Below are 25416 nucleotides of genomic sequence, written 5' to 3' on the forward strand. Positions count from 1 at the left end.
ACGGTGTGGACCAATGGTGTGTTATCAATGAAATGGACTTGAACCCAACCAAGTGTGTTTCCGTCTCCTTTTCCAGAGCCAGACAGACTCTTCTATTTGACTACTACCTCCAGGAAGCTGCCATCAGAAGAGTGGATAGAATTCGCGACCTCGGAGTACTTCTGACATCAAACCTTGACCCCAGTGCCCATATCTCGGACATTTGCAGCAGGGCTAATCGTGTTCTTGGACTTATCAACCGAACCTGCCGCCAGCACTTTGCTATTCCTGCCATAAGAACACTTTACGTCACATTAGTTCGGCCAATACTAGAATACTCCGTTTACGGTATGGTCCCCCACATCAGGTTGGTCACTGCTCTAGTCCTTGATGCTGTACAAAGACGCTTTCTACGGATGGTTGGCGTGAAGATGGGAATATCGCTACTTTGGAGACAAACTTGGAGGAAATGGGACAACAGCTTGCACCTTCCTTCCTTGCTGCTCGCAGGGCTCTACTGGATCTCATGTTCCTCTACAGACTACTAAATAGCCTTATTGATTGTCCGAATATCCTTCAGATGATAAACTTCCATGTACCATCGTCAGTCTCGTCACCCTCAGCTTTTCTCAAGGAATTTTCCATCCGACCAACTACACCTACTACAGTACTCTACCCCGCATAATGAGACTTGGTAAATGATGCCTGTGCTGATCTTGACTTCTTTGGCCCTTCTACAGAATCTTTCAAGCGGTGTGCACTCGCTTTCATCCTAAAGTAACTCAACATGTTTTCATACTACTAATTTAACTAAGCTGTAAATAAGCATTATGCATGTTAATTTATTCTATTATCAATCGTCAATTCTTATTTATTAATTGTTACTATCCTTGTTATTATAATTGTTATTTACTATCGTTACTTATTATTGTTATTTATAATTCCATTTATTATTGTTATTTATAATTTGTTATTTTTTACTGTTATTTATAATCTGTTATTTTTTATTATTATTTACTATTGTTATCTATGATTTGTTGTCATAACAGCTGTTATTCATAATATTGTACTTATTAGTCCTTGCACATTCTTTTGATTGTTATTAATGTCTTTTCTGTGCAGCAGCCTTCTTCTTTGTTGTTTTCAGTTGTACAATTTCTATGTAAAATGGTGTATTGCCGTAAATAAATAAATAAATAAATAAATAAACACATGGAGTTTTTCTGCGCTTCCTTGGGTTCCTTCAAGAGAGCTCTATGTGCTTCTCAGTGCTTGACCACTCAACTATGAATTTCAAAACATACACGCGCACAAACGCGGACGTGCACGCACACCTGTGCTCGTGTTTGGTTTTTGATGGTGCCTTTAGAGGGCCATACCCCTAAGTGCCTTATTACCTGGGTTTAGTTTTTTAGTTTTGTGTTTAGTCATTGTTGCTGACTTATTACTATAATTTGTAAATTATTATGCTCGCTTTTGTAATGGTTGATCCGTTGGAAATAAAATAAAAAAGAGAAATGTGGGTGGATACGTGAGACGGGATCAAATCTATGGTCATAACACCCGCCGAGCACGTCAGCTGGATCTGCCACGGTACAGACTGAAAATGTCACCAATGTTTCCCAGACCGAGCTATAAAGTTGTACAACATCCTATAAAGTATAAAAAAGCAGAATTCGTAAGATTTCAAATTAGCCCTAAAGTCGCCTGTAAATAAGGTGTTTGTATTCTCTCGAACAACTAGAGGAGGAGCCACTTTTTAAAGCATTCAACTGCCAACCTAGTTTTTATCATTTTAGTGTTTGTGTGTGAATATTAATTAAGATCAAATGGCACAATCTAACTGATAAAGCCAGTAAGTAATCAATGAAGTATTCAAGTACATATAAACCATCACTTACCATTCATTTCTCTATGTTACATCCTACCATTTTTTCTTTTTACTTCATCAACCAATCCAAGGGCCAAACTATCTATCTAGCCTGTAATATTTTTATAGGCCTACGTGGAATTGTAAATTGGAATAGTAGAATTGTGTTTGTGTCGCTAAAGTAGAATTGTAAGTTTATAGGTTATAAGAATGCTAATGTGTTTGATTAAGTAGTGAAATCACTTAATTTGCCTTTGAAGTGTATTTTGTGATATTGTTGCGTGGTAAGTGATGTACTTAGTTTATTTGAAACTAAGTAGTCCGTTTTGTTTTAGGCCTATCATAAAATTTTCCATATGTGTTCCTCATATTATTAATTCCTCATCAGATAGTAATAAACCTATTAGTGCTGGAAGTCCAGGAGTTAAGTTTGTAAAATAATTAAGTTTTTTTTAATGTAGCCTAATTAGAATTTTTTTTAAGTTGCAAGTGTTCTGTTAGCCCCACTGTATAGAAATAGATTGGTTGTTTTTGTCATAATAAATGTCGTCTTTGTCTATAAATCTTTACTCTTTCAATACCAAACTTTTACAGATCAATCCAGTTAATGATCAAGGTTTTATTTAGTTATCTACATTCTAGGCTATATGGCTGAAGTATAGTAAGTGGTGACCACTGCAATCGAATCAGGATACCAAATTATGGATTAGAAATAGGCTACACATAATATCAAATACAAAAGCATTTTTATTATAGTTATTATTCATTATTGCTATCTCTTTTTAATTTGTTGAATAACAATAACTTCTTGTACAAAATTATGTCAAAACAAGTCTAAACTGCACTTTAACCCGTCAGCCACTCAATATTCTTGCACCAAACCTCTTTGTATGAATCCAATTAAATATAAAAAACGTACAAGGGTTTAGTAAAACTTACAAAACATTCACTTTTATTGCTATTTGGTTGACTGAGCTTATTTATTTATTTATTTCCAACGGCAGCAGCCATTATTACAATTCATTACAAGAAGTACATATGCATATTACAAGTTAGCAAAACGACAATAATTTTATAAATATTCATTAATTAATACGCTAACTTATAAATGATAAAAATTTGCAAGTTTGAAGAAGACTTGCAGTTGCTATTAAGTCACTACAGTATATAAATATAAAAAATTTATGGTAACAACAATGCAACCCAACTAGAACAACAAATTTTAACTTGCTTATAAAAATATAAGTTATTAATACAAATAAATATCTAAAACGTAACATAGCATAAAAAATAACAGAAATCATAACCATGCATTCTAACCAAGGAACTGACAAGAAATATTTAAATAAAATGCAAATTAGGTAGAGCAAACATAATAGGCCTATTAGAAATTGATGCACTAAGAGGAAAACACAGTCAAAGAATGACGACGAATACAATGTACTGTCCCAGAAAATATCGCAATCACATGCAATTCAATTACCCAATCGAGCAAACCTTGCCAAAGGACTATTGTAATCGAAGTTGGTGGAGTGATGCCTGCGACCAAGAAATTCTCGAGATCTAGTGTTAGCGGAGGGAACTCTAAAGTCAATCTCGGCAAGGAGATCTGGGCACTGCACCTGGCCATTAACAATGAGCTATTGTTTTTTAGCTAATCAATCAGGCTATAATATACTGTAATTTATAAGCACTAAAGTATATAAGAATTATTTTAATTTCGAGAATAATTTTTAAACATTTTATTTTTTTGTAAATTTTGAAAGCAAGAATATTATTTTAGTACAAAACACAGTTATAATATATTATGATGTTTGATGTAATTTTATAAGAAATTTTATTTAATTGATTTACTTAATTTTTTCAAGTTTTACGTTGATTTTAGTAAAATGCAACAGTTGTGTTCTTACACAAATCGTAGCAAACACGAAAAAAGCGAAAGGGTATAGTATTATACCTTGATTCATATTCTTTTTCTGGGGATAATACACATTTATATGTATAGTGTATGTTCTTTAGTTTAATTTTAATACATAAACTTTATTATTTGAGCCCATACAGTACTAGTGTTTAAATAAATATTTAATAACGTACGTCGTCATCATGCTACTGTCTCGTGATCGGTATTTTGGTACCGCGTCGGCCGTCACAAGACGGTACCATGGTAAATGGTCAATGGGTTAATATAAATACTTATAACATAATTTGGTTCAACATTTTGGTTTCTACAGTTTAGATAATCATGAATATCGATTATTCGATTTTAGTGATGGCTGCTTATTATACTTACTGCAGCTTTCTATAGCAAACAGTTATGCTGATTCTAACATTGAAGTATATAGCACCAGAATGCTAAACATCTCATAGGCTAGGTTATAGGATTAATTACCATTTCTAATGGGTCTTTGTTTTTAATACATTAATATACCAATAACCAAGAATCAAGAACTAGCATTGATTAATAATGAATTGAAATTGATATTGTCAATACAAATTTATATAAGCTAGCATGGTATAAGTAACTGTGAAAAAGTACTTGATTTAACATGTACAGTAGTATAAATACCACCCCTGCAGTCCAAACAAAGAGAGGGTTTGGTTGGGTCGGAAGGTGTGCCAAAGTGCTACTACAAATAAATGCATTTCAAACTGAAGCTGAGTTTCGTAATTTTTATGGACAATAGGTGATTTTTTTTTATGTATGTAAAATTTCTAGATTGCTTTCATGTTTTTGTATGTATGGCCGGTGTTATTTAAATGGTCAGCATATTTTGCATTTGATGATGTCTTCAAATGCTTTTATACATTCATTAACACAAACATTGAAAATAATATTGAAATTTTACACATGTGCAAAAAAGGTCACCTATTGTCAATTTTAGAACATCTTGACATTTACAGACGTGTCAAAATTAATCCTAATGTAGGCCTACTATTAAATGACAAAGATTTTCTAACAAAAAAATTGTTATTCGATAGACTTTTAAACTATATAAATTGATCACATATAAAATTAAATACAAGATTTTAGCCACAAAGGTAGTTACAAACATATGACAATTTGGTTTAAATTATTTATTTACTTCATTCACCTAACCTACAAGTACCTGATAATGGATTCATTGAATTCAAAATGTAGCCTACATTGTACAAATGAAATATATAAAAAGTGTTAACAGATTTATTGTTGTATATTTATATCAAACCCTTTTAGAGGCTACATTTCTAATATGTCAAGTTGTTTTCTTTTCTTTCTGTGAAACGAATCACAAATTTTTGTCTTCCTGGAATTAATAGAAATTAATTAGCTTTAAAAACTAATCTAACTAAATGGGAAGATTTGATAGCATTCAAGATCTTATAAAACTCTCTTATCAAGAATGGCAAAAACTGCATCATGGTAAAAATTAATGTTATTATTCATTGAAATTGTAACTTATGGTATAATGATCCTGATTGTGACAAAATTCTTTACATAAATCTAATTAATTTATACCATACCTAAGATACCTCTAAAGAATGTTTTCATTGTAATTATTCTGAGATTTTTATTTGATACAAAAGCCATTAACCATTGCTGAGTGATCACATTTCCTCAAAAGTTATAAGGCTTTGGACCATGAAACTTTTACACAATTATTCTTTATTGGCTCTAGCGAAAAAGATTACGCCTGATATTAATTTTGTTTTCAAATACAAGCGATACCCTGTAAAGTATAGAAACAGCGATATAAAATCTCTATTTTACGAAAGAAACAGTTTGTGTCATATTTTGTCACCATAGTCTGATTTTGTTTGTTTACTTGGATTTTAATTGATGTAATACTATTGTTTGTAGTTGTAAACTGGACATTTGATGTGGTGTCAAGAAGATTAAAGTGTTTATTGGGTGACCAATCATGGCAGTAGTTATCGAGACCACTATTGGGGACTTTACAATAGACCTCTTTGTAGACGCCAGGCCTCAAGGTGAGTTAGTAATTGTTTTGTTTCACTCTATGTGGACTAGCTCAAATTCTAATTGAAGCAAGCACACATGGTTTTAATGTTGCGAAATGAAATTCTACTTCAGCTAGATTCAAGATTCAAGATCTTTATTTGTTGTTAAACATGATTTACATGCAATAAACATCATCAGTAATATGAATGGCTTAAAAAATATTTAAACTAAGAACTTCTTATTTCAGTTTCCTTAAGCTTCTTTCAATTTCTTAATTTTTAATAATTAATTAACAAATTTAAATAGAGTAACAAGAAACTAACAACAAGAATTAACAGAAAATATTAACAAGATTAACAGTGAATAACAAAAACAATAACAAAAAGCCTATAACTAGTGAATTAAAATAATCGAGATAAAATTGGTAAAATTAGTCAACAATTTAAAATAAACTACAACAAATCAACAGTAATGAATGTATTATCCTAATTTAAAATCTCATATCACTAGTATCACTTGCCAAATATTGTTCTATAGAATAAAAAGCTTTCTCTTTAAACCAGGTCCTCAGTACATTTTTAAATTTCACCATGCTGACTGACCAAGCTATTCTTGGTAGTTTATTAAACAATTCTATTTCAATAAATATATGACTTTTCTTTGTTTTCTCTAATCTAACACTTAAAACATCTAACTTTCCATTATATCGAGTTGGGTAACTATGTACATCCTGTCTTAGCTGATATTTACTTAGGTTTGCCTTAACTCTTAACAAACAATCATAAATAAATAGACAAGGCAGAGTCATTATATGTAATTCTTTAAAAACTGGGTAGCAAGACTCTCTTTCTGGTATACCCTTAACTACTCTTAGTGCCTTTTTTTGCCATAAAAACACTTGCTTGGCTGCACTACTATTACCCCATAACACCACTCCATACAGTAGATGAGGATGAAAGAATGCATAGTAAGCTGTCAACAGCATCTCTGAACTTACACAGCTTTTTAATTTACGTAATAAATAAATTACTCTAGCTAATTTTTTACAAATAGTTTGAATATGAAAGTCCCAGCTTAGCCTACTATCTAAATATATACCTAACTGCTTAACAGGTTTAAAATTATTGCTTACATTAAAATCTAAGGAGAAACATATGTGTTCAGTTTTTGTCATTATTTACTACAAGAGAGTTGACTTTGAACCATTCTTTTGCTCTTTCTAATGCTCTGCTCTGATCCAACATAAGGTCTAGCTGTTTGTTCCTGCTCAGTAGTGTTGCATCATCTGCATATAGAACTGAATTGCAAGGCATGCTATTTGCAAAGTCATTCACCGCTATAATGAACAAGAAAGGTCCCCAATACTGATCCTTGTGGTACACCAATTTTTACATTACAGAAATCAGATTGGTCATGTAAAACTTCTGATTGGTCAGCTATAAACTTGCATCTCCACATCACTGATATGATGTTTTATAGATAAAATTTAACTTAGTTAAACGCTCTAGCACGTTTGAATGACCTGTTGCACAAACATTAAAAGCCTGTATTCTGTAGTATTATATTTCTCGACTATGAGAAAACTGTATCCAGCTATACCAGGTTGTCAGTTACACACTCTCTCTCTACCACTCCAGTCGATCACACATTCGATAACTCGAGTATGCTACAATTGTGATCTGTGAATTTTGAACCAGTGACAGGTCTTGATGGGAACTGGAAGTATTGTATGTGAAGTACCTGTTTGGCACTTGCTATATTCGTGTAGGTTACCCATGGAGAACAAAATTGTATATTCAAGTTTTCAGTGTTTGTTTTCCTATGCTCTTTAAAATACATTACAAACCGACCAAAAACTAATTTTCGAGGATTTGAATCCAGCCTCTTCTTTAGCTGTCAAAAAATGTTTTAATTTTGATAAGCTCATCACCATACAGTGATTTGTACTTGGTTTAACTTTTTTTTTTATTAAAATGTTCCAAATTTCTCCTAAACCAAATCACTTTATCACATTTAAGACTATTAGTAATTTACTGCAAATGTCACAAAATTACTCATTGCAGTTAAACAAACTTTTTTTATATAACAAAGTATAACTTTTTTGTATGAAAGTCCTCAAAGCTGAATAGATTCAACAATTCTCTACATGACGTTATCACCATTCATATGTGGTATTGTGCCTCATCTTTTTATAGTAACATATATGTAGATTGTTTGCCTTGTTTGACCTCCAAGAGTCAAGAGAGCTCTGGTGAAATTGAATGGGAGTTCCTGCAACTGACTGATTTTACACAACAGTTTTGTAATTTACACACTAATATATAAGTTGGCAGGAAACACTGATAAGTTCTTACAATTAGTTCGTGTCAAAAACTGATACAGGGAGTGAGCTGTCTTGATTAAAGAAATAAACAAGTGTATTGGAAATTATTTCTTTCAGTGTTGTTCCTTAACATTGCTAAATTATTAGATTCCTTATGGTGTATTATTACAAAATGATCTGTTTAATAATATATTAAATAGATACAAATTCAAATATGTGGATTTTTAAAACTTTTATTACACACATATGGCATTGTTGTCAGTACTGGTCTTGTATCATGTGTATGATGTCATCTTGATGTCTCCAGGCACTTATGTGTTAATTATAGGAAAGTAAAGCACAAATATTATTTCATTAAATATTTAATTTGTTGTTTCAGTTTATATTGGAAGTTTTTTAAGTGCATACAATATTCATTTCAAGTACTCTAAAAGAATTATTTTACCAGTACAATTATAATTATGATCAAAAGTTTTGTGCATGAAAATTTGTTAGACTTCCAACATCAAGGGTAAAACGATAATAATACAGTTTTATTGACAAAAAACTGTTTAAACTATAATTTAAAAAAGTATTTAGAATAATAGTATTATTGATTAGTTTATTTATAGTTAAAATGTATTGATTTTGGTATTTTAGCATGCAAGAACTTTCTGAAGCTGTGCAAGATGAAGTATTATAACTTCTGCTTATTCCACTCAGTCCAGCCGAACTTCCTGGCTCAGACTGGCGATCCGACGGGGTCTGGAAACGGTGGCGAGTCCATATATGGGTAATGCTGGGTCAGGATTGTACCATTTTATTGTTTAACACTTCTTAAGCTATTGAGGAATTTATCTATATTCACCTATAAAATAAGTAAATACGTTTCAATAAAAAGGAGTCATCAAATAAATTTTATCTTTGAAACGTTGTTGGTACTGCTGGTGCCATATCAGGCACTAAACTGCAGTTTGTCATACTTAATGTGTAGTACACTATTATGTTGTAAAAACCTAGGCTTGGCTAGATATGTTATAAGAGCTATCAGATAGCCTATATATTTATTTAAGTTTAATTTACCACATTTTTATTGAATACCAGCATACTTCCCTTTAAAAAAGGACAAATGAATGCATTAGTGTGAATTTTATTAAAAGTAATAGGTTATTTGTTACACACTAATATTGCGATTTTTAATAATAAATCATTTTATTTTAATTAATAATTTCCAGTGTTATAGAAAAACTGGGAGGGGTATTTACCTCACCCTGCATGAATTAAAATCGCCCAGTTTCTTTTTTTAAGTGGTTAATCTATAGCTTATTTTTTCTACGTATTAACATAATACTTGTTGTTTATTATTGGTTGTTGGCTCATCTTACATTGAGTTTTACAATACATTCGCCTTGGTAATTGTAATAATTCATTAAGACTTCTCTTTGTGCTGCTTTTAGATTACTGTACGGGGAAAACGCCAGGTATTTTGAGGCCGAGGTGATGCCAAAGTTGAAGCACAACAAGCCGGGGCTGGTCTCCATGGTGAATTGTGGCAACAACATGTAAGTCAACATATTGTTATGATATAGTTATGACACCATGTGAATACAAAGACAATCTTCAAAGAAATGGTATGAAGATTTTTCAAATGCGCAGGTAAATTAACAAATCTGGATTTCAAATCTTTGGCTGCATATTGCTATTAATTCAGACTATCGAGTTATTCTAGCAGAGAAGACAATAACATTGAAAGGTAAGAAGATGGATAGCAATTTGAGAAAACAAAACTCTTGTTCCAAATACTTATTGTGAAGTGTGCTTTATTAGAATACTATACTGTGAGGACCAGATAGTTGAGTAATATCTCGTTTGATTTCCATTGTCCAGGTTAGGTTCACAGTTCTTCATCACTCTGGGCGAGGAGCTGGTGTCTCTGGACCAGGAACACTGTGTGTTTGGCGAGATCACGGAGGGCGTCGAGATCGTACTGAAACTCAACGAGGCCATCTGTGACAACCTACACCGGCCTTACAAGGACATACGGTAGGCCACTGGCTGTGGAATCATATCAGTTCAGTATTAACCACATCCATCCATGATTGGCACAATTTTCATGTATTTAAAGTATACAAATATGTTGGCTATCAGTTTGTTTTAATTATTTTGTAAGAAGATTCAAATACAAGCATTACTGTTTCTTCTCTTTGAAAAACTCTTCATTTTCATCAAAACATGGCTAATGAAACTTGCTCAGCAAAATTATATAGACTTTAATAAATATTTGTTAGTAGTAGCATTAATAAGTGAGAGACGTCAGTGCCTTTACGATCTTGTGATAATTCTACATGTTGGTGTTTTTTTTTCTTTAGAAGAATGTTATCCATGCCATCATATTGAATTTTATAACATTCCACATGTATAAGTGTTTCTCCTAGCAGGCCTATTATAATCCAACTCCACCTAAGTATTCCTTATTTATCAGTTAAAAGTCTATTTAATTTTTATTTTAACGTTTTTAATAATCTATAAAGTAAAAGTCAAAAAGGATTACAGCAATTTTGTTGTGACATTTTACAAATATTAGTCTTTTTAGGACCTCACTGATAGCAAAAATAAAGAATTAAATAAAATAAAAATGTGGCAGTTTTAAATTTCTATTTTAAATTAGAAAATGAATCATACTAAAATACAATAGTAAAAGCAGAATTGAAACACAAAAAAATGTACTTAATTTGTTTGATAAAAATAACTAACTCAAGAAATGTACGTTTATTTGCAAAATAAACAAGCATTTTTTAGTTATTATATGCCATACAATTCTAACAAATTAGGTACTAAATAATAAATTTATATTTTATACTATTTCTTATGTGCTTATGAATTATTTGCTTCTATGTAATGGATATCGAACATCAAGACATATAATCCACGTGTATTTTAATTACGTTTCTATGTTTTTGTTCATTTTTTTCTGAAATAGATGGATGTCCTAAAAAGAACCAAATATTTGTACAATGCTGTCACTTATATTGGTTCTTGAATATTATAGAATAATAAAACAGATTTGATGCATAGATAGGCATAGCGATATGGAGCTTGGTCGGGAATGTTTTTTGTTTTATTTTGTTTAATTATTTTAACCATCAAATCATTTCCCAAAAATTTTGATACTTTTTTTAATATTCTGTTAAAGGTTTTACTGCGTAATATATTTAGATTTTAACTTTCACATTTTGTATGACAAAAAATTGCTTTGCTTTTGTTTTACAGTGTTAGGCGTTAATATTTAGAAAAACTTATCATTTGTTGTACAGTAAATAAAGTTTGGAACTCAAAAACAAAGTAAAGGAATATTTTACTAATGTTTATAATCAGCAACATTTTAATTCTGTCCTTAGTCATTTGTATGTTTAAAATATTTTGAGCAATCTTGGAAAAGAATTGTGTTTTTATTGACTAGAATAGTGCATGCTTTTTGTAAGGTAATAGTTTGGCGCTAAATTCAGTCAAGAAGGATTTCACAGCAACTGGTGATTATTATTCCCCCAATACTGAGAAAACATCAGCACGAGAAATCATCATCAAGTCTCAGCAACAGTGTCATCGATCATCACTTCGCAGACTCGAATCGTGAAACACCATAAGCTTCAGCATTACTTCTGTCTACGCAGACTGTCCTGCTATAATCTTCTGAAGACATCTCTACAACTCCCTATGTCGATGAATTAGATATAAAAATGTATCTAATTCTAAGTCGATATTAATAACCACCAGTTGCTATGAAGTATTCTTATTGATATCGCCTTGGGTAAAGGTGGGGATGCATGGGTCTAGTGGTAACTGCTGTAAAAATATGCCTGTTTTTGTTTTTAAGCCCAATAGTCGACGGGGAAGTGTGACCGGCGTAGTTACGTTGCGGTTAAGTTGTCTCCAGGCCGCAAACCTGGGCTTGGCGCTTCCGAGTGCTTCTTTCACGAGTGAGTCCACTCTTCTTGTTTCGGTAGACTCCACCTCAACAAGGCGTGGTAACTTCCAGTTCCACTTACCGTCATTATCTTCAGTTTCCGAGGAAGCAGTCATCTAGAACTCCTTAAATCTTCTAGATCTGCAGAACGAGTTGAAGATTATGCTTTTCCACGTGAGAAAAGCAGTTGGTTTTCCTCCCCCCACCTTTATTGTTGCTGTCCAACTCCAGTTATGACAAATGCATCTTGGAAGGATGTGAAGAATCACGGCAGTTCCAGAATCAAGAAATCCTCAACAAGTTGGGAGAAAATCCGTCTTAACAACAACACTACTAACATATGTAAATTTTAAATAAAACAATGGAATATAATTCATTTGTTCAATCCTGTATCCTATATTATGGAAGCTAATAGTTGTCTTTGGAGTGACTAACATCATCTTATAAAACGAGTTTTAAATTAGGTAACTGGATTAATGATTATTATCAAAACAAGCTGTTTTAGATTACAATTCAATTCCATAAACTCGTGTTCTTTTGCAATAAAATTAGGAACATCCCTACACATGGGCAAAAACTGAGAATACCATTTTATTAGTAAAACAGTTGGAGGTTAATAATTAAAAACATATTTAATGTCTGATTTAAATTGCTATGATAACACTATGAAGCACTGACCTACAAAAGAAAATATCTGTGAAAATTTCTCATGTTAATGCGCATAAAAAAAAATATATACTTTGTATGCAATGTTTATATTAAAATGCACAGTGAGGTTTTTAACACTGAAGCAAATGCTTTGGGACTTGATTCTTTCCTTTTTGAAAAAAAATAAGAGTACTGTGAATATTTTATGTCGATGAAATCAAGTGCCGGTTTGATCTAGTTATGAAACCATACAAATTATTTGTATGTAGATTTGGCCTATGTTTATAACATGTGTCACATAACAAGAATTTAATTATTCATTTGTCTTACAAAATTCATTGTTTCATCCAGATTATATAATAATGATGTAAGTAAACCCATACAAGGAGGGAGTATCAAACATTTCAACAGTTGTTGTTTTTGAGACATGACAAAAGATTTATGGCTCAAATGGACGCACTTCCCTTTGACCTTCTGACCCCAAAATCAGTGCTGTTCTTTCTTGGACCAATAGGAATCAGTGTACAGAGTTTCAAGTTTAGGACCTTTCTATCAAGAGTTCTATCATACAGACGGACGGACAACACAATATTAAGAAGGTTCTGTCGGTCCTTAACAATATATCAGTTAATAAAATTCCAACAAGAAGAAATGTTTAGTGTTTGTTAGGTATTTCTCAGTATCGTAGCTGTAATGGGGTTATAGTGTTAGAAAAAAATTAGATTAATATCAGACACGCATTCAGTTATCAGTTAATAAATTAGCATGGTTTTAAAGAAGCAAATTAATTTGTTTCTACAGCATATGCATTATTGTTCAACAGATCACCATTGTAACACCATTAATAAACATAAACACATGAAAACCTCACAAATCTTTTGTGGTAATTAAAAATAGAATTGATATATTGGTATAATGGTACTACTGTGAAACATTTAATACATTTTGTGGATTAATAATTGTTATTTTGTGCTGTGTAGTAGACATGTTTAGGCTTGCTAATCATCTATGTCCCACTACCACACCCCAAGATCCTTCCATCCCACGAGAATAAACATTGTCTGTTGTCACCCCACAGCATCACCCACACCGTCATCATAGACGACCCCTTCGAGGACCCGTCAGGACTGATAGCCCCCGACATGTCACCGGAACCAACTCAGGAGAAGCTTGCCGTGAGTATTTATCACTCAACGATCATCTTTTAGTGTTAACAAGTATAAATTGTGCTTTGAACTGAATTGATTGATTACATTCAATTCTTAGTCTAAGCCTCAAGTCAAGATGATGTATCGATGAGGGCACAATGTTCAAGAAAATGTTACATCCATACTATGTCATTAAATATTACTTAATATTATGATACCAGTGTAATTTTAACAAAAAAAGGCTAGTTTCTTTGGTAATAAAATGAGAGTATTTTTTGTAAATCAAAGTTAATAATTACTTTGAAAAGTTTTTAAACACAAAGTTACAATATTTAATTGAGAGCTGTACACCTGTACTAACAAACTTTATGAACAAAACGTTTTGAAACTGCAAAGTTAATTTCCTGGAAAATATTTATGTTTTTACTCTTAACATTGTTAGATGGATCTGTCAAAACGTAGAAGGTGTAATGAACAAAAGGTGAATTTGTGCTTGGATAGGTGCTTAGTAGATTCATTAATAAGCTTTGGTCCTTTATGGGTTATTTTTGTCCAGCTTTGCTAGAGGTTTGGTGAAATTTGCTATGTACAATGTTGTATTTGACTATTAAAATTAAGAACAACACTTTTTCTCTCTGAGGATATAATGGTAAACTCTTGTGCTGCGTGCAGTACTCCTCGTAAAGGCAAGGATAACTGATTTTTTCCCCCAATCTCAATTAAAAATAGAATCGACTTCCAATTAGCTGAGTATGGACTCACCATTTTGTGGTCTGATTGTAGTGGCTCAGAAAATAAAAAAAGTAAATTGAATCCTAAGAATCAAACAAACGGAACAAGAGAATTGAAATAATATATTATTGGACTATTGTGTGGCATAAAATGCATCAATAATAAAAGCTCACATTTTTTTAGCTCACCTCCGTTCAATTAACTTAATTGTTAGGTTCTGATTTTTAACTCGATTCTAAATGCAGTGTGATACCAAATTGTATCTGTTGATACATCCATGCTAACGCTGTAAGTTGAAACTTTATAAGTAATCTTGAGTTCAACCATTGTCGTATAAGCCACTATTTCTCTGTGAGTTCTCTTGGTGTCCAGAGTCTGGACACTATTCAGATTATGCAAGGATAAGTGCTGGAAGGAGTACAAAAAAATTATTGCATAGATGGACGTACATCTTTTATAAAACTTAAGGACACATGCGTAATATTTTAAACAAGATTTACTAAAGATTGTGTACTTTTTAAAGTACAGCCTCATTTAGAATCTAGTTGTGAAATCAACCAGAGGATGTGAATGTAATACAGGACGTAGCTTTATACACTGAAATTCAATAGAAATGGTTTGAAAAGACGTGTTTCTTTTTCAACTATCCGGCATATAATCAACTGGTAGCAATATTCTGTTTAAAAATGGTGGCATTTTAAATATTTTGAAACTTAAATCATCAAAAAACTGCACATTTTTGTAAAATTGTTTGAGAATAATTTGTTATAGCCCATTTTATTTTTTATCAATTGGTATAATTTTCTGTTAGTACAACAAAAGGTAAAAAGCATACATTTGTTGCATCTGTGAGATTTCTAGGCATTTTAAATATTCTAAAACTTAAATCATCAAAAAACCGCACGTTTTTATAAAATTGTTTGAGAATAATTTGTCAAAGCCCATTTTATTTTCTATCAATTGGTATAATTTTCTGTTAGTACAACAAAAGGTACCAGTAAAAAGCATACATTTGCTGCATCTGTGAGATTTCTAGACTATAATCATATTACCATTTATACTGCAACTTTATTATAGTTGTACAAATATTTTTAATATATTAACTACATTTCAAAAAATCCCTAAGCTATTTAGCATTAAATATGTGTGAATTGTAGTAAGTAACTATATTTTATGCTTAATTTAGGCTGTGATCTTGGTCAAGTGAAAAACGAAAAATAATTATTCATAGTTAAGATTCGTATATAAAACATTGTTTTAAATATTTTTAAAGTTGAAATATGCAGTAAAAAACAAATATTTTACTTTACCACATGTAACTCGTATCATGTAATGGCAGGTGATGTGAAAGTCATTTTACAAGTTTAAATTTATTTATTGCCAATTTATTTTCCATATGAAAAAATACCAATGAAAAAATTTTATTTTATAAATTTTTGTAAATTTGTGTGTTATATAAGATCAAAACTCTAATACATCAGGAAAGTACTATATTAGTTTTTTTTATTTATTTGTTATCTGTTTAATTAGCGAAGCTCCCACTCATAAACCAATCACTGATTCTTCTTTTCACTGGCCAATGGCATTCAACCAGTAGAAGAAAATTAGGTAATATTTTAACAAGCTGACTGTGAAAATCCATCACACTTACATGCCATTTTTGTGTCCCATACATGTTGCTTCATTTATTATACAAAAATAATTATTAAAAGCACAATGCCAAAAAAAGATCCAATGAAAAAATGTACACCCTGAAATTATTGCACACATTTTCTGCCCGATTCATTGTGATGAATATTCTATGGATAACGAACCAGTTTTTCCACAATACGATAAGCTTACAAATCTGTGAATATAAAGTTCCATTTGCTCATTTACTCCAACCACCTCTGAAAACTTCTACACCGTCCACAATGTTTTCACCATCCAATTTCTTCTAAGTATCCTCAATTAGGTGATATATCTAAGTGGCTCTTGTCTCTGTGAAAAACTCAAGGTAGTCATGGACCAAGGACCTCTGTAAAGTACCAATCAAAAATCTTTTTTGGGCAATTAAAGATCAAGAGGTTCAGGGGAGTATATTGTTGATTACACCACATTTTGCAGTGGACTCAATGGCAGATTGTAGAGTATAATTGTTTATACTTTGGCAATTGGTAGAGAGATCCGAGTATACAGTTGAACAATGTAATTCAGGATAGATGTTCTGTTGGCATTGATAAACAATAATAAAAAAGAGGTCCCTAAAATTACAGCAATTCTTTAATTAAATTTATAAAGTATCTCTAAATGAACTCTTAATCGGAAGCTTCTTAAAAAATATGTGAAAAGTGAGCTTGTTGTGTCTTAAGGAGGATATTGTAGGTAGTATCAACCTGACCTAGTCACTATTGTGAATGGCGAAGTATTTATGGCAGCTTACAACAAACCTACATAAAGCTCTTCCAGTCTGTAGAGATGACATAAGTATATATTTTAAAACGTTTTGTACATGTTAGAGACATCAATAAACTTGGTGTAACAGTTTATTTACAACTAGTAATACCTGTGCTATGTCGCACAAAAATAAAAAATATGTTATTTGAATAGATGATATATTTTTTTAATTCATGTATGTGCAGTTTTTTTTAAAGACTTGAATCTTTTATTTTAAGCCCAGTACAAATGTAAATGTTTATTTTACTGGTAATTTGTGCTCAATATAACGGCTAACCAAAATGTCTAAGCAACATTTATGTAATAGTTCAAATAAGTAACTATATGTTTTTCTAAGCCACGTATTTTCACTAAATGCAACTACAAGAGAATATCAGGGTCCAGGAAATTTGAATGCGAAGAGTTTTATGTTAACACACATAATATTAGATGGTATACATACTCTGTGCTATATTATTCTCAATATGATCTTTAAAAAATAAACTTTTATTCTGATTGGCATCGGAATTACTAAATACAAGTATATATTCTATATTTCAGTCTTGTTTGAGCATTTAGTAAAATACTGTGCATTATTGAAATTTCACCACATCGAGTACAAACAAGCTGGCTTAAACAGTATGCTAAGACTAGTTAAGAACTCCTGATCTGCCAACAGAGTTATGATTAGTTGATTTTCAAATGGTTCCGCAATAGCAAATGACAAAAGTGAGTAGTCGTCTTTGCAGTCATCTAATAGTAAACTATTTTTATAGTAAAAATTACATCTAAGTAAGTATATCATATTTAATAGGATGTTTCACAGTTAAAATTTATTTTATATTTTTTTGAATTATATTGCCTAGTATTTATGCAACACAAAAAAGACTCTGTACAAATAGGTTGACATTTTTTCTTGCCCATAAAACTACTAGTTTCTTAAAAATTGAACATAATTGAAAATATAATATTTAAATCTCAACAAAATCTTTTAGTGCACACTGTATATTTGAAATATTTCAAAATGCCTTTTTTGTATTTTTTTATGAGACTACTTTGAAAATCACCTATGACCCCATTTTTTGTTTTTATTGGTTGTTATAAAAAAAGTATTGAGACAACAAAACTCAGGCTACATGTAATTTACTGAACAAAGTAATATTATAGTGTATTATATTCCTTCGTTAAATGACAAATCTTCAGATTTTGTAAAATGTTTTGTGCAAATAGCAATGTAGCTGTAATGTATCATTACAGCTTTTCAACTACCAGACCCATAATTAATTCCTAGCAAGTGTTTAAATTGTAGTAAATATTTTTTTTAATTCTTTTTCTCAAAATGATGGCTTCCACTCTTTTGTTATACATAAAGCATTTTACAAGGGTATTATCATGAACATTTTGCAGAACAGACACATATCGTAAGGGTGGGAAAGAGTCACCTCTTAAAAATTTTACTGTAGGTATTTGTCTGGAGGAAGATGTTTATGTGTGTGGGTTTGCAGAATGGGCGTATTGGGGCGGACGAGGCTGTGGATGAGACTGTAGGGTTGTCAGCTGCACAAGTGGAAGAGCTCAAGCAGGAACGAGAAGCACGGGCGAGAGCCACCATCCTAGAGATAGTAGGAGATCTGCCCGATGCAGAAATGGCCCCGCCTGAGAATGTCCTCTTCGTCTGCAAGCTGAACCCCGTCACCACCGACGATGACCTCGAGATCATCTTCAGCCGTTTTGGCAAAGTCAAAAGGTTCCAGACTTAATGACTACTAACTTTGCCTTTCTGAATTAAAAAAAGTCATTAAAAGGTTTTTGATGAACAAAAAATATATAATTTTTAAATGGATTTTGTTTTGTGATTGTAGTATCTCGTAATTAATTGTTCGAGTAATTATGTAAAATGAGATGTAGTGCAAAGATAATCATAAGAAAATCAAAACATTTTTTACAACTTAGAGTGATTTAAATTATAGTTTTTTGTAATTCAAATAAAGATTTTTTTTGTTTTTTTAGAGATCACGTAATGAAATCACAATTTTCTATCCATACAAAATATTGAGGCCATAAACTCTAAACAGAAGAAGAAATTAAATTTAATTGTTGCCAATTATAAAAATGTTCATGGTGAAACATAACCACTTTATATAAAATATTTGGTTTATAAGTTTGGTTTTTAGAATTTATATTATTTTATTTATCGACACTTAAAAACAATTTTAAAGAATAAAATATAACAAATCAGTCAAATACCTGTTCTGCAAGGTTTATTACGTCCACTTAATATTCAGGTTGAACTGGAGAATCTTTCAAATATACATGACAACTTCACTTTCATAGTATGGAAGAGGATTTAAATTCAATTTTGGACAACTATGTTAGAATATGTAATGTTTGTTTATGAAAGAATTTATTTGTTTTAGTTGTGAGGTGATAAGGGACAAAAACACAGGTGACTCTCTGCAATATGCCTTTGTGGAATTCGAGGACCAGAAAGCATGTGAGGAGGCATATTTCAAGATGGATAACGTTCTCATAGACGACCGAAGAATACATGTGGACTTCAGCCAGAGCGTTGCAAAGATGAGATGGAGGGGGAAAGGAAGAGGAGTTGACTACTTTGATGGCAAAGTATGATTATTTTGTACTTTTCAATAGATATTTTAGTAATGTTTTAGTGTTTTCAAAGCATATAGTAGTAATCAGAAGTTTTAAGTACAGAATCTAAATAAGTTACTGATAGATACTTTTTCAATAATAACTGATCAGACTATTTTTATTTTTCAGGAACAATCTAAAGATACGAAAACTTCCACTCATAGAGACAGAGATGAATCAAAGAACAGAAGCAGTAACAGGCGTGATAGAGACTATGAGGAGAGGGAAAGAAGAAGGGATAGAGGAAGAGAACGAGAGGAGGACGATCGGCATGGACGAGATCGGGGCAGAGAGGATAGGGAGAGGGAAGACGACCGAGGACGAGAGAGGTTGAAGGACAAAGAAACCGATGATAGGTATAGAAGAAGGGATGACAGAGACCGCAGCAGATCTGACTGGAGGAAACGGGACAGCAAACGTGACAGGAAGGATGATTACAGGGATGACGATAAACGACATGATAGTAAAAGAAGAGATATGGAAAGCTCAAGAAAAAGAGAAGATGATTCTAAAAAAGTTAGTAGTAGTAGCAGCAACAGTAGGAAAGTTGATGAAAAGAAGTATGATGAGAAAAGATTAGATGAACGGAAGAGGGAGAAAGATAGTAAAAATATTAATGGTAGAAGTAATAGCCGACAGAAAGATTTTATAAAGGGTGAAAGTGTAGAAAAACTTGGGTTTAAGGGAAGTACAGAAAAATTAGAAGCCAAAAAAGAGAAAGAAAGAGGATCCAAATATAATAGTCCTTCACTTAGCATTCCTAAAGAAGATATTCTAAGTGACAGTTTTCATGACAGCAGAGATCTACCCAATATAGAGGAAGAAGTGGTGAAAAGCCCAGATCATGCCATATTTCATTCTATAAATGAACCGATAACAGAGGTAAAAACCAGTAATACTTCACGAAGATCGAGCAAAGATGACAAAAAATATGAAGAAATACAAAAAGATGATATTGAAAATGAAGATGTTGGTGAAGATAAGTTAAGTCAAAAGAGTGATAAGAGGCCAGATGAAAATAAACAATCAGAAGATAAAAAGAAAATGATTAAAAGGAAAAGAAAGGCATCTGAAAGTAGGAAAAGGAAGAAAAGGCGACACTCAAGCAGCAGTGAATCATCTAGTGAAAGTAGTGATAGCAGTGATTCTTCATCTAGCAGTGATTCAAGTGATTACAGACACAGCAAGAAAAAAAAATTGATTGTAGCCAAGAGGTACTACCGCGGAGGTAAACTTGTGAAAGAAATAAAGAAAAAGAAAAGAACAAAGGATTCGTCTGAGTCAGACAGTGTGTCAGAAGACTCTTCAGATTCTGATTCTAAAAGAAAAAGGAAAACAAAAAAACACAAAAAAGTCATTAATATTTTCAAGCACCCGAGAAAAAAACCTGCCCACTCATCAGAAGAAAGTCAAAGTGAAAGTTCATCATCAGAAGATTCAGATGTCAAAGGCAAAAAAAAGAAAAGAAAAGTCATTGACAAACAAGCAAAGAAAAAGCCAAAGCATATTTCTTCCAAAAAGAAGAGAAAAAGGAAAGAAGAAACTTCTAGCAGCTCTGATTCAGAAGATAGTGTTGGAAACAAATCAGTTAGTCGAAAACAAAAAAAATCGTCAAAGAACTCAAAATGTAGTAATACTGGTCTTGTGTCAACCACCAGTGAGTGACAGGTGACATTGAAGAAAATAATTTTGGTTGTGGTTTTCCATTTAATTTATTCAAAACAAAAATATCTTTTTTTTAAGTTTAATATGAATGTTCCTGTTTTATGCACTTGTAGAGCAGGTAAAGTTCGTGTCATGAGCAAATTGCATTTCATGTTTGTACCTGAAAATGTCCATCCAGCATATATCCATAACATAATTTATGATGTGGAATGTTAATAATGATTTTTTTACATTCAAACTTTACTTTCAGTTATGTAAAAACATCAATACTTAGTCTTTCATTAGGATTTCAATAGTTGTTTTTCATATTGTTCAAATTTAAAAAAATTATAAATTTAATAGCCATTTAGAAAGTTGAAAACGTTTGAAAGTAGCCCAATAGTCAAACATATTTTTTATTAAATATTGATTTAGAGTTTTTCAGTATCGTAACTAAAAACAAGTGAGGGTTTTAATAAAATTTACAAGGTATAAAATAATAAATTGTCATCAGTGATAAACATTTTCTCATAAAAATTACTATGTATCGTCAATAAACATCACAATAATTAGTAGGATTTATATAGCAAACAAAAAACTTGTCAATATTGTAAATCAATATATTATGTTCAAGTTCAAAGATATTGTAATACTTCTGATCAGATATTGTTTTCATCACAAGCAAGTTATTTTACTATTAAACGAGAAAAAATTAAATACCAGCGGAAAGAATATGTGTTCGCAATAAAGCACTTGTCAAAAGATATTTCGTAAACAAAAATATAATCAAGTAAACCCAAATTTAAACAATTTTTTGCAAAGTAACTATTAGAGTTAGCTTGTAATATTATGTAAATACGTGATTTCAGTTATTTGTTTGAGTTTGATATGGCTAGTATAAGAATAAAACATAATTTTGCATTTTTTTGTCATTATATGTTATAAAAAACAGGTGTATAGATTATTTGTATGCATAGCAAATTATTAATGTCATTTGACTTTGACTTGACAACCTTGTTACCACTTCAAATTTCAGTTCTGTATAATTTTATGACATATCATTGTGTTTTTAGTTTTTTATCTACTTAACTAAATTTGATATACTTTTTTAAACTAAAACTAACAATTCACTTTTCAAAACAAGTGCATCAAAACAAATTAAACGGTTATTTTTTATAAAAATGTCTCTTGGGTTACTCTCAACATGTATAAGACTGGAATTAGTATTTAGATATTGAACGATTGTGAGGAGTAAAATTAATCTGAAGAAAGGTAAAACACACCAATTAAAAGATGATATTCTAAGCTTTTATATATGTTTAAACTTAAGATCATGTTTTCCAAAAATCATAAAATAAAAAGGATCAATAATTTGTGAAATTTTAAATTTCGTATGGACATTAACTCTGCTTAAGCTGTATTGTCACATTTCAAGTAACTTTGGAAATTTCACAGAGGATATTATAAGTTGTATAAACTACGGATTATAACTACTGAAAAGTTCAGTTTTTATGTTCTATTTATTATTTTTATAGAAACAGTAAGCTTATTGTATAGTAATTTTAGTTTAGAAATACAGATTTTATAAAATTAACTGTAACTTAATTCGAATGTCCATCTTAACAAATATTTCACCCTTTAGAAGTATGTTAATACTGGAATAAATCTGAATGAAATTGCTTTTAAAGCAAAGTATAAAATAATTTTGAAATGTTATTTACACGAAAAGAATATAAATATAATTTTATTTGAATTCCATTGGAATTTCATTTATTTTGATTATTTTGCAACAACTATTCAATGTTTGCGATCGTTGCCAGCTCAATGTATACTGTACCTGCAGAATAATTATTGTAAAACGAGTGTAAATTATGCTATCAGAAAACAAACAAAAGGCGGATTTTTATATTCACCAGATAGGTATTTACAATATGTATATCATAGAATCATTATTGAATAGTAATAAAATGTTTAATTGCATGTCAGATTAAGTAATTTTTGTATATTTTTATTCATAAATAATATTTTTAGATGTCATAAGTTTATGAAAATCTAGATAAGATTAATTTTCTTTTAAATTTGTCACAGTTTACCACTTCAAAGCTTGATAAAAACAAAATTCCCTCTAGCACTAAAAAGAAAGAAGAGTGTTCATATTTTCGAAATATGTCAAACAAGATTGCTTGTATTGTAATTACTTTTAACCATTTACAAATATTTGTATTGTTATTAAATTTTGTAATTTTAAAATCCCAGATTGTAATTACTTTGTCTAACCGCAACCATTGAATATTTTTACATAATGGGATATTTGTTTACCAAAATTGTCATGTGTGAGCTCTATGTGCTACAGAAGAGTTCTGACTGTCACTTTTAGGATATAAACTTGTCTACTGTTTCCCGTCTTTCCTTTGTTATAATATATATTTTATTCAATATCTCAGTTACAGAAAGTTACCTGCTGTAGTGGTTGTAATTATTGATATTTTTATAGATTTCTTTTTCACAAAGTTAGGTACCTGTGTTAGTAAGTGTAAAATTTTAAGTGTTAATTTTATTTCAGTTGTTTGTTTTCCTTGAAACATAAAATAAAATAATGTTAAAAATGTTTTGGTGATAACTAAGTTATTAACAGTTAAATCCTGGTTGTCCAGGGTAATTAATTTAGCACATTTTGATTCAATATAGTGTGATAATTTATAGAGAAATGGTTAAAGCAATTTCTGAAACTTATAATTTAGTTATTTTGTTGTATATGACTCTTTGAGTTCAATATTAGTTTATTAAATTTTAATTTTTTTCAAATTACAATTTTGCAGGAATTCTTGTTTTCCAAGTGCAATTCTTAGAATCATAATCTTGATATTTAATGTATTTTATTTTATCAGTCACTGTGTTAACAAACAAAGTAGCTGATCCGTCCCCAGACAATCAGGAGATGACTTATAGAATTGTTATAAAGTTTGTATTTCTTAAATCACCCTCATTATCATTTACATGCTGAGTCAGCAAGTAAATAGATTTAATACATAAGGGACTGTAATTTTATGATAACTATTTTATTATTCTAGACTGATTTTTAATTTGTAAATTCAGAGTACATAATTTTATAAAATGTTGTATTTATTGAAAATAGGACAATGCTGTAACCTTTATTGCTCAGATATTTATTACTATTATGATTTTTTAATATTATTTTCTAAATTTAGTAATTGTATGGTTCTTTGTAGTTTAAATATTTCTGTAAAGATGAATTTCAATGTATATTTTAGAAATAACTTAAAGGGCTGTAGTGTTTTTATGTTTTAACATATATTTGATTATCAATTGAGATCTTAGTGAATATTTCTATTTTGTACATAATACAATTTAGATTATCCTATATTTGTGTATATAATTATTTTACCTCATTTACTTAACAATGGTTCGAGTAATCAATAGAAATTGTACTGAATGATCAATCACTGTCTTTGTATAAAATATGAATTATATTAAGTGTTTTCAAAGTACTCTACTAAATTCATTATAAAAGTAAATTGTAAACACTGCTCTACCTGGAACCTAAGTACTATTGCATGAAATTAAATTTACCAATTGAAAACAGAATATTTGTTTTAAGTAGTATAATATGACAACTGTTCTAGTTTTAAAACTTGAGCTATATCATATTTGTTGTTTACATTTGTCATATTTGTTTTTAGTCTTAGTTACTTGATCATTATAAAAACAATTACTCATGGGTTATGATTAATTTAAGTCCATAATATCAGAATCATAATGATTTATAATGTTTCGTTAATACACCACAATGTTCAATAAAGAAACATGCTTAATTATACATCTTGGAGTTTTTATATATATATATATATAATTTAAATATTGAAAAGAACATTTTTTTTATTGTTTTACCATTCCCACAGTTAGAATTAGTGGTGTTCTGCATTGCAATTATTGAATCCTCCCCATTCACCCCTTACGTCAGAATAGAATAATTAATAAATTGACAACAAAATATTTGACAGAAATACATATTTCAGTCAAAGTATAATTTTACATGTCAAAATCAGAATCGAGAGCATTGTAAAATAGAGTATATGACAAGACCTTTTTTAACCAGTCTTA

At 30.8% G+C, this 25416-nt stretch overlaps 1 protein-coding gene across 2 annotated transcripts; it reads left to right on the top strand.

Moving 5' to 3' along the window:
* The first annotated feature begins 1933 nt into the window (after positions 1-1933).
* Positions 1934-25132, top strand: LOC124363077 (peptidyl-prolyl cis-trans isomerase sig-7). Of its 2 annotated transcripts, none has more exons than XM_046818170.1 (9): positions 1934-2038; positions 5688-5818; positions 8752-8884; positions 9549-9653; positions 9979-10134; positions 13782-13878; positions 18504-18745; positions 19416-19623; positions 19780-25132. In XM_046818170.1, the coding sequence occupies exons 2-9, from the start codon at positions 5749-5751 to the stop codon at positions 21313-21315; spliced, it is 2547 nt and encodes an 848-aa protein (XP_046674126.1). In that variant the 5' UTR covers positions 1934-2038; positions 5688-5748; the 3' UTR covers positions 21316-25132. The 2 variants fall into 2 exon arrangements, with proteins under 2 accessions (XP_046674126.1, XP_046674125.1); XM_046818169.1 differs by having other exon boundaries at positions 1972-2133.
* Positions 25133-25416: the final 284 nt, after the last annotated feature.

The sequence above is a fragment of the Homalodisca vitripennis genome, chromosome 5 (assembly GCF_021130785.1).
Source record: "Homalodisca vitripennis isolate AUS2020 chromosome 5, UT_GWSS_2.1, whole genome shotgun sequence".
In the NCBI taxonomy this organism is placed as follows: Eukaryota; Metazoa; Arthropoda; class Insecta; order Hemiptera; family Cicadellidae; genus Homalodisca; species Homalodisca vitripennis.